The sequence below is a fragment of the Opisthorchis viverrini genome, assembly GCF_000715545.1.
Source record: "Opisthorchis viverrini unplaced genomic scaffold opera_v5_13, whole genome shotgun sequence".
Taxonomy (NCBI): Eukaryota; Metazoa; Platyhelminthes; class Trematoda; order Opisthorchiida; family Opisthorchiidae; genus Opisthorchis; species Opisthorchis viverrini.
Genome location: NW_008751669.1, coordinates 1952672 through 1963186, shown reverse-complemented (window position 1 = coordinate 1963186; position 10515 = coordinate 1952672). Strand labels below are relative to the sequence as shown.

Sequence of the window (10515 nt, the reverse complement as noted above, 5' to 3'; positions counted from 1 at the left end):
AGAGCTCACCGTATCACACGCCCGCAAGTCTGAGAATGCAGAAAACTTATTATGTGCACAAAATTTAGGAGCAATCTTTGCTGAGCAAAAGAAAAAAAGATGAACGGCCCAAGAAATAGCTCAGGAGGATGATGTCTTCACTTGTGAACACCATCAAACTGTACAGAAATAAGCATCCTGTTGAAGATGGCAGTCTTGCCATGTCTTTCCGTGACTACCCAATGATCAGTATACATTTGTTGATAAAACATAACACTAGAGTGCTCCTTGTTTGCAAGGAATAAGAATGGTACGTTCGACAGTACGGTCAAGAGATGTTAAAGTAATGTCTAACTTGGTACGATTTTACGTTATTCTCAGTATCACAGGTTCTTATATCGGTTCAGTGCTGATCAAAGAACGACAGACTGAATAGGATGCAACACATGGTTCACGGGTGAATACTCTGTGAATTAGGCAGCCTACCAACGAACGTAGCAAATGTTCAACCCGTGCGGCCTAGAAAGTGTGACTAGTTCAACCTTTGTGAGCTAGTTGCCTCTCACGATGTATTTTCACAATAACACGTGGTACATGTAGAAAGTTATATTGAAAACGGAGTTTCGGAGGAATGTACTTCGCAGTTACGTAAAGGAATCACTAAACGCATTGTACTTGGGTACTCTTTTAAACCCCAGTAGGACAGATCAATTAGAAGTAGCATAAGTGAACTCTGCTTGATTAGCTGACTGACCGGAAACCGAATTTCACTTAACTCGAAGTGTAGTTGTAATGATCGGGCCCTAAATTACTCCAACGAAGCCAAAATTAACAGATACAGTTAATAACTTTCCAAAGACGGGTGTCCGTATCACGTTGGGGCCGCTGAGACTTGAACGTTTTGACTTATCATTATTAATTTTTTTCATTATCATTATTGTTATCATTATTATTATTAGATTACGCTCCTCTTCAAATGGCATCGAACGACATATGAGACATTGAATACACTCTTAACAAAATGGAAGCAGTCTAATACGTTAGCTACAGTAGATCTGGGATTTTTTTAGTGAGCCCGTTAGCAAGTGACGTACCTATCTACCAATTCGCGATGCTGCTTGTTCTCCAACACACCGCTGAAACTTATGAAAACAATCCTGTAGAGACTAACATGTCGTAAGAATCGAAATTCGCCAAGTAAATTATGAATTGTCACTTCAAGAGATAGACCCGTTGGTGGAAGTTTACTTTTGACAAGCAAGATCTGCTAAGAAACAGTCGCACATTGAGTGCTTTGAGCCATGCCAAGTGCTTCAAATACCAAGCAAAATTCCAGACTAGGTATGCTACGGTGCAATTGTTCTCGGTCAGGGGACTCCGGCTCTGGAAGAGGCAATTCCCAAGGTTCTGAGAGATTGGGGAATCGGGTTTGAGAGTAAAAATACTAGTGTGCTGATTACTCGTGACTCGTTGGCTGATTCTTCTGATTCTCTGGTGACAATCTATACACACATTCTCACTAATTTCGATATTTTTATCTTTCTTATGGCAAATGTTTAGACAGGACATTCGTGTTTGCTGTATGACAAGTATCGAATCGTGCAATACCAGTGAAATTCGACACACTGAAGACGGCAAAACGCTGTGAAAATATTTGTTTGTATTTAGTCTGCGGGTAACAAGTGTCTATGGTTCACGCGCTTGAGCTCTAAACGGGCTCAGACACATGTACAGGCACAGGACATTCGCCGACTAAAACGCTGAGAAAGTTACAACCTTTCGGTGTTCACAGATCACCACACACTGCAGAAAAAGGAAACCGACACCAAAATGAACGGTAGGGGAGCAGAGCAGTAAATCCTGACGGGCCAGGTCACAAGTTGATATAATCATGCCTGGCCTGAGGTAAGGATGCATAGTAGTTGCTCCGTTCAATGTGTCAGGAATGGTGAACTTGTCAGTGTGCCATACTATGTGTTCACTAAACCAATGTTTTCTGTGACAAGATTCTACTGTTCATCATTTTGTTACTGGTTATACCAAAGAACAAACGCATCCCGAGTGGTGTAAATGCCAATCTGGTAAGGTTCGATCTAGGGTGTTGTCTCATCTGTTCATTGTTTTAAGATGTGCATTTATTGGTTGAAATGACGCCAGTGGATAACAGTTAATATGACGAATCGCGCACGTTTGCTTGGATTACCGTTGGAACGAAGTGAGTTGTGGCAAGTGTCATGCCAACCATCAGCAGCTTACGGGCCCGAAAAAGGACTTGAAAATCAACATCATCGTCAGAAACATCAAAAGGGTGATACAGTAGTCCTAGCTACAACATTGGTTCAATCGTATTTTGATTAATGTTACGACCGGCAGTTTAGAAAATCTGAGCCTCATGATAATAGGAGTGTTACCCATACAATGCTTATATACTACATTTGATCAGTGGTTCACAGTGCACGTTGGCCGACCAATGGGAGCGATCTGGTTGCTGTAACCTCATTAGAAATGTTGCACTGGTCAACTTGCAACAGGGATACTACTGAACACACAAACGTATTTATTTGTCGGTTATTTCACGAGGGTTTTATATGACTTTTCGATGGTTGTGCAGAAATGAGGTGCTGGTGCTGAGCACTGCTGTTACTGGCCATGAAATTAGTGTTGTGGATGATAAGATTACCATATTTATGTAGAATGAAATTGATCACAGGTTGTAGGATGGGAATAAATGGTTGACGGCTGACAAATTTATCATGATAACTCGAAAGGGCCTCTTGTTGATACTGCTGTGGTCAAACCACAACTGCCAGCCAAATCATGACAGCGAACTATAGGAAAAGGTGTACCAACTGCCTAATTTTATGAAATCAGTTCACTTGGTTGACACGAGTTGATTTTATCTTATGGTTTTACTCCTGCCATAAGTGTGTGTAACTTTCATTTCACGGGTCTGTGTCCAGCTCGAGTCTCGCCACTTTGCAAAGACTTTAAACAAACTTTATCTGAGCAGTCCATAGAAATGACGGAAAACATTCCTCGATAGTTTCCTCACCAAATAAGGAATGATGTCCTGCAAATTCCATGTTTGAATAAACGTATTATGTACAAAAAGGACGCCTGTGGACGATTGGGAACTATCGTCCATCAACCATACACACACATACCGGACGTCCTACTAACAGATTGTTCCGATAGTCAGTAGATAGTAGAACGGATATGCACAAGGTAAACAGAGCAGCGTTAAAACAGCTCACCTAGAGTAGCGGGTTACAATCGTCTATTTAAACGTATTATGTGCAAAAAGGACGCCTGTGGACGATTGGGAACTATCGTCCATCAACCATACACACACATACCGGACGTCCTACTAACAGATTGTTCCGATAGTCAGTAGATAGTAGAACGGATATGCACAAGGTAAACAGAGCAGCGTTAAAACAGCTCACCTAGAGTAGCGGGTTACAATCATCTATTTTCAATGCGTGACTGCAAGACCCGCACACGGAAGCTGATTATCTGAGATGAGGCCAGATGTGTACATAAAAGACCCCAAGCACTGAACAGTATGGGTTGCCAAATCCTATTAAGAAACCCATGGAATGTAGGGCTGGGATGTCTCCAGTCTGAATCTTTCAAATTCGGTTTGTACTTGTTATCACTCGACTGACTTAGTCCCTGTCTAGGTTTGGGCAACCTGAAAGTACCCCAGCCCTCGTGCTTTCCTTCAGGTGACACGGAAGATAGGCACAGCTGAATGATATATAGTAGCGTATGAATCGGGTCATCAATAACATGCGTGATATAGAACAACATTCCGCCATATCAGTATAACCTCGGAAGTGTGCGCACACTCAGAGACGGGAACTCACACAGTCCTCCCTATTAGCAAGATCTAGATTGCAATGAACAACAGGTTAGGATCCGGGACATCCGCAATCGAAGTATGTAGTACAGACCACTTAGGTGAATTCTTGTACTGCAACAATCAATTCCTTTGGCTGCACGATTGCCTCCATAACCCACTGAATAAGTCTAGACCCACGGCCCCGGAAAAGCTTAAGAAGTCGCATGTCTAGTGAAGTCTAATGAGTGTCCATATTCTTTTGCAGGTTCTTCGTTTGCACCCACATATTCTGAGAAAAGTATAGCCGTCTACATGTTGACTTTGATATTGGTATGCTAAATCATGTAAAAAAAAATGATGTGAGAATCTGCTGAACCATTGGAAAATAGACCACTGTGTGGAGAGTTGGTCAAACTAACCCATCAATCTACTGCTAAAGGTATTTCTTCTCGGACTTGTCGTTAATGAATTGTACTATCATCGCAAACTGCTGAAACGTATGAAACGCACACTGAAACCGTATCGATCGGCAGCATTACTTCGTATAGACCATTTATCACTTTTTATCCGTAATAATTAACCTGAACAGACTACCTGGATGTTGCAATTAAGTCCGGTTAAAGTTAAACTCTAAAACCGGGTTGATGTAAACTTGCAGCCTCTGGTATTAAAATCATTGACCAGTGATCGACAACGTCCTTGGAACACTAAGTTCTCAGCATCAATGTCATAGAATACCTCGACAGTTGACGATCGGCATATGGGATCCACCCAATGGCTTGCAAATCTTGAGTGGTCGTTGTTGCTAGTGTGTTATATAGCAGTTGCTACGTAGGACCGATCGTTCGCGCTACTGGCCTGATTTCTGTCAGAATATGCTGCGTCGTAATTCGAACCAGTCAGACGGACCTAGAGAGAGGCGACTATCCTTGGCGTCCAGTGGAGTCTATCAATGAATCTGGTGACCACCCAATAACAACAAACGGAAACGGTCTACAGTGATATACGGGCAACAAGATCGCTGAAAGGGAGTCACGAATGAGCCGACCTTCATGAATTTATTAGGCTACCCAAAATTATAGCCATGACCTCCCATGTTTTCACGATTCAAATCAAACAATTGAATAACCGTCGATGGACACATTTCTCCAAAACATATGGCATGTGAAACAATCTAACTCAACGGTTCTATCAGTAGATTCACTCTTGGGAGGGACCTCATGTTGGAAGACGCCATCATATGGGGCGTTCCTGTCGACCAGATTTATCACTGGACACTTGCCTTTGGCTAATTCATTTTTGTCAGCCCCACCCACTAACTGCCCCTGAAAGTTGGTTGTTAATGCTGGCTAAATGATCATGACGAGTGTGTTGGCAGTTCAAGACGATTTTCACCCTCTTTTAGCTGGTCAGTGAAATTCTGTTCAGGATAAACTGTAAAATACTGCGCTTGGTATGCTTCGTATAGTGGTCGTGGCGGCACACTCGCACAAGTGTTGTACGCTGAGGTCCAAACAGGTTTTCAAGTACAGGCACGTTTTCAGTCGCAGTCACGTATACGTGCCTGCATCGTCTGAGACGTTGAAAAATTTGTAAAAATTCCTCTTGGTTGTCCTTCACTATTTTATGCAGCACAGCTCCGTCGACTTCGTAGTGAGTGAAGGGTTGAACAAAGGGGTGATAAAGTAGTGCCTGAAAGTCTGTCTCAAAGTCATATTCTCAAATTTTATCTGAAAAGTTGTGACGGTCTACAATCTGGGAGACGTCAATCTGGGGTCCCGAAGCCTGCGACTTTTATTTAAAACTGCTTCTAAACAAAAACGAACAACAAAATATGAAACCCATTTGTACAGAGTTAAAACTTGAAACTGACTGAACTGGGCTTTGAGATGGAAAATAAAACAACTAGCTCCCTGCGTTTCCATCTGTATCTCGTACCAGCCAGAATATTCTCACTCATCGTTGGGTCTATCCTGAAGATAGTGGAGTACAGCAAATCTGAACTTTCCATTGCTTGTTTGGTTTATAAACTCTGTATAAATAAGGATGTCGATCACGCAGTTCTACTTCGTACATGACTGGGCTGGTTGTCTAACCGAAATGACGTGGCTCTAGCGTCTACCAGCTATAGACTGACGTTAAGCTTTATCACAAAGTGCGGTGCATAGCTAATGTATGAAAGATGAAATTGATCCTTTAGTTAAGCCAATCTCATAAGATGCAGGCGAAATGTGACCTGAGTGAAGCAAAAAGAAAAAGTTAAACAAATCAAAGTGAGGTTCAAGCATTGTGAAAATACTGGTGACTACATTATGGATATATCCAAAGACATGGTCCGATGTCTCCACTACCGAGGGTAGTCTTCATCAAGGAACGAAAGAATGATAGTAGAACGATATCAATGTAACTAGCTAGAGAGCAGCTATACTGGGACGGTGAAAGCTGCAATTAATAACTGAAACTATATCAGGTGTGAAACAGTTTCTGATAAGAAAGACGAACCAAAAATTTGAACCGAATCTCTCGGGAAGGAAATTCACTGGTACATTCTTAATCTTGCCAAAACATAAAGTGATTCAGTACACCACCAGCATCCATATACCCATTATGAAGAGTACTGTACAAGTTGGACCTACCAGTGTTTAACTAGCATACGGAACGGGATTGAAGGATGAGAAGGATGAGAAATGATAACATGCTCAGCAATGGCGGAGCTGTGTGAATTCGTTCTTTCATTTACAGCTAACATGGATTTCAGCCGACGGTCGATGCGGTATGGGATAATTTTTATTGGTGTAACTCACATCTAATTGACAACTAGGATACTGTCGATTCCAACAAAGAGGAATATTAGAATGCTCAATCGATTTATTTCGCTTTATTGTCCAACCGCAGAGCAGCAGTGGTTGACATGACATTTCCAAACAAGTCTGAACCATACATAAAGAGTGGATCAGCGGCCGATCACCAGTGTGATTAACTCACACTTAGAGATAATCCGCCCCGGCCTGAACCAACAGAAGACTGCACCTGGAGTGGATCACGGCCGATCACCAGCGTGATTAACTCACACTTAGAGATAATCCGCCCCGGCCTGAACCAACAGAAGACTGCACCTGTGTACTCTGGGGTCACGACCCCCGAAAGAATTCCGGTTCAGGAGCTATCACTTCATCAAGCACCAATAAAAAATCGGACCAGTAGGGTAATTCACTAATACATTACCTGTTTCATTTTAATTTGTCGCCCGCCTTGAGGTCCAGCTAAACCACCATCTGAGTTTTTCATCCAAGGTGTATACATCTGGGACTAATATAATATATGATATTCCAATAGCTATTAAAACAAAGCCATACGATCAGTCTCATGCTGATGTAGACACCAGGCTGATAGTGACAAAATTAATTCCTAAACATCAACTTTTACATTGAATACACATGCACTATTATCGCGTTTGTTTTACTGGATAGCGCTTTACGGAATCCAAGGATTAGACACTGACTCAGTCCAGTAAAATTATGCTCCGCGCCTGTTTTTCTGGTACGAACAGTGCAGTTTTCGAATTTCGAAATGTGCCTTCACTTTTGTCTACCCAACTATCCGGAATTGTAAGCTAAATAATAAACTACCCCATCTAACCACAAACTTAGTTAATTCAGCGATGGCAACTTTAATTAAATGGTGCTGTAATTGTAACAACTGTCGTTTCACGCTCACGCCACTCTCGTTGGATATCGTTCTCCTGTCCTGGTGCAAGCATTCTAGTGAGTCCACGCCAAAAGGCGGGAGCACTGGAATCGAGTTTTGCTCACAAGCAGTGCATGTCCACGGCGGTGGACTTGGTCACCAGAGAAAACGTGTTCGTGCATGAGTGATGTAGTTAATTCGGCTGCCGCCTCGAACGACGATCCAGTAACTGTCCTCGTTGTCTCGATCGATTGGCTCAGCTTTCAGGACTTTGCAGTCAGGCAGTGCCACAGACGCTAGTAACCTGCCGAAAAATCCACAGTAGTTGCCGGCGGCCAGTATACATACATTGCACTGAGTGCTTTAGCCCGACAAATTCTAGCCAAAAATACTGTTCAGCACAACGGACATCGTGAGCACTGCCAGTGACTGGTTTCAGTATGTGTAGCACGACCGCACAGTCGTTCAGCTGTACTCAACCAGCAAAAGCACCTGCTACGATACGTCCACCCGAAAACTGTCTATATTCGGGTGATGATGGAGATTGGAAACACTACCGACAACGAATCTGACTGCCGTATTGTGTCGGTGAGGAAACTAAGTGGTGAATTCACCTGTGATGTAAAAAGCTGGGCGCAACACACGCCGAAGAGTTAATGTATGCAATTAAATGAAACAAAAGCTGAAACATTGACAAATATCATCTGACGAATTAGCGCGGTTCGCGACGGATAAACCGGATGCCTGGGTGCCCTTGTCACTAGGAAACAGCAAGAAGTAGCAGCAAGCGTAATGTGTGCCATCAAGCGTATATTGAAGTTAAGCATCCGTATACGACAGGATACCGCATACTCTTAGTCCTGACTTCCATTCCAGTTTCATCGTATCATGATTTGCTCTCTGTGCGCCATCGTGCCAACTAGTTGCGAAATGATGAAATTCAAAATATCGGCACTACTTACTTGAAAATAGCAGTCAACCATCCATGCCCTTCGTCTATATGCGTCGATGTACGTATGTAAAATTGCTGAACCAGTGACAACCGAAGAAGCAAGGCAATCACAGCCCTAAATGAAGAACGCTGTACTCCTTCAAACAATCTGTCAGGCTTACAGCTCACCAAGAAAAAGCTATCAGAAGTTCTTCCGTTGAATGAAATCCTTTTCAAAAGGAATGAAACTGGTGTGATATCATTGTAGTCTACCACTCTTGTATCACTTCCGTCAAAATCCAAAGAATTGATTTTAACCCGGTATTCCTATTTATTACCCCGTAGTATTGGGAATACAGGATTTCGGGGCCAGAGGAGGTCCGAAGGGCAACGAACTTTCTCAGTTTACTGAAATAGTGGGGAATGCGCTGAAAACCAGTAACCTTGATTCAAGTGTCTTTGCTCTAGATCATTGACAATATTACGGGCTCCAGCTGTAAACCAACTGTGCACGCTGGGTGGCTTAAACGGCAGTGGAAACAGACAGCTACAGGAGAAGTGAAGATTATCCAACGGGGAAAGATTTTCAAATTTGAAATGACTGTGCACTGAGTCAGTGCGTAGTTTTTGTGTGTGTGTAGTTTGTGCACGACAAGCTGGTATAACCTACCAGTCAGTGCGAGTTTTTGTGTGTGTGTAGTTTGTGCACGACAAGCTGGTATAACCTACCAGTATACGTACTCGTCGAGGATCACCAAAGCAAGGACGATAATGGAGAGCAGATAGAATGTGCAGTCTCGAACCAAAGGCCACCAATTCAAGTAAATGATCTGAAGTGAAGAAACATTCGAAACACAACAGTGCAACAATAGAAGGAGGGCAATATAGTAGGACACACAAGTCAGTTGAAGTGTACTTGCCCTGTCAAACAAACCACACTTATTCGATGCAACCCTGAATGTGAACCAAAGACATAAGCTCGAGTATATCCGACTCCCGGTTGTCCTTTGCACTCTGTGGATATGTACCTTCAGACTGTCGAAGCTTACGAAGAACTCAGAGGCACTAACTAGTGAAAGAGTTCTGCTGTCAGTTCACTTGGTAATTCTGTAGTGCAGAAAAAATACTGGTGTGTGTGTGAACTAAGTGTACTATTTGCTCAGCGATGTTCCTTGGAAAGGTGAACGCGAATGCACTCAAACCCAACATAAAGTGCACGATGCAATAAGCAACATCCTGAGATAGGAAGTGCGCACATAGGTAACTACGAGGTACCACTTGAATGATCATACTCCCTCTCCCGATCACGAGGTGCCGCATAACGTTGATGGATTAGGTACGGTGGTGGTCTTGGCTCCAGCTGACACGATAAGATACCGTAAGAACGGATGATGCAACACAACAGTCCAAACTAAGGGAGGTTGAGTTGATCCCTATTTGATAATCAACCTCCGCCGCCAATGGACAGAAGCATGGAGATAGTCATTTATCAGCAGAAAGAGCACAACACTTTTGATTGCCTTGACGCTATAAACCACCATGGTAGTTTCACGAAAGAAAAGCGGGAGAATCCTAGTAAGTAGTAAACATCACTATCACACTAATTCAAAACGGTCACCTTCCTAGTGAAGAATAACATCACTCGGCCTAGAAATGTGAGTGAGTGTGAGGTACGGATAATGCTAGCTTTCTTTGGACTGGCGAACATTCCTGGCGTTCTCATCGAAGAGATCAATCAATATCACTAATATTCTATTTAGGAGTGTTTTATTGTTTCTCTCTTTATTTAAAAGTACTTTTCTCCAAGGAGGCAAATACCTCTAAACTCCAGTTCGGTAATGCTCTGGTAGGTCTTTATGGTCTGTCGCACAATAACTGCTTTATCGAGTCACACACCGCCTTTGGTCAAAGCGACGCTCGTCGCAGTCGAAATTCGCGAAGTTGTAAATCAAATAAAAACGACGCAGCTAGTTGTGACTCATTATTTTCTTGCCACCCGTAAGAATTATGAGGTCTGAGGCTCTGCCGGCTTGCCCATTTAAAAACTGAACTACCACGCTATCCTAAACTTAAA

At 42.8% G+C, this 10515-nt stretch overlaps 2 protein-coding genes across 2 annotated transcripts in view; one reads left to right on the top strand and one right to left on the bottom strand.

The window, feature by feature from the left end:
- T265_01241 (hypothetical protein) overlaps nt 1-976 on the top strand; it is a gene marked incomplete at both ends in the record, with an annotated part of 22094 nt that extends 21118 nt beyond the window's left edge. The window contains one exon of the mRNA XM_009165226.1: nt 939-976. Within this exon, the coding sequence (XP_009163490.1) occupies nt 939-976 (38 nt within the window). The remainder of the gene's footprint in view (nt 1-938) is intronic.
- T265_01242 (hypothetical protein) overlaps nt 1-10515 on the bottom strand; it is a gene marked incomplete at both ends in the record, with an annotated part of 64609 nt that overhangs the window by 43966 nt on the left and 10128 nt on the right. Inside the window, one exon of the mRNA XM_009165227.1 lies at nt 9171-9271. Coding sequence (XP_009163491.1) covers nt 9171-9271 — 101 coding nt within the window. The remainder of the gene's footprint in view (nt 1-9170; nt 9272-10515) is intronic.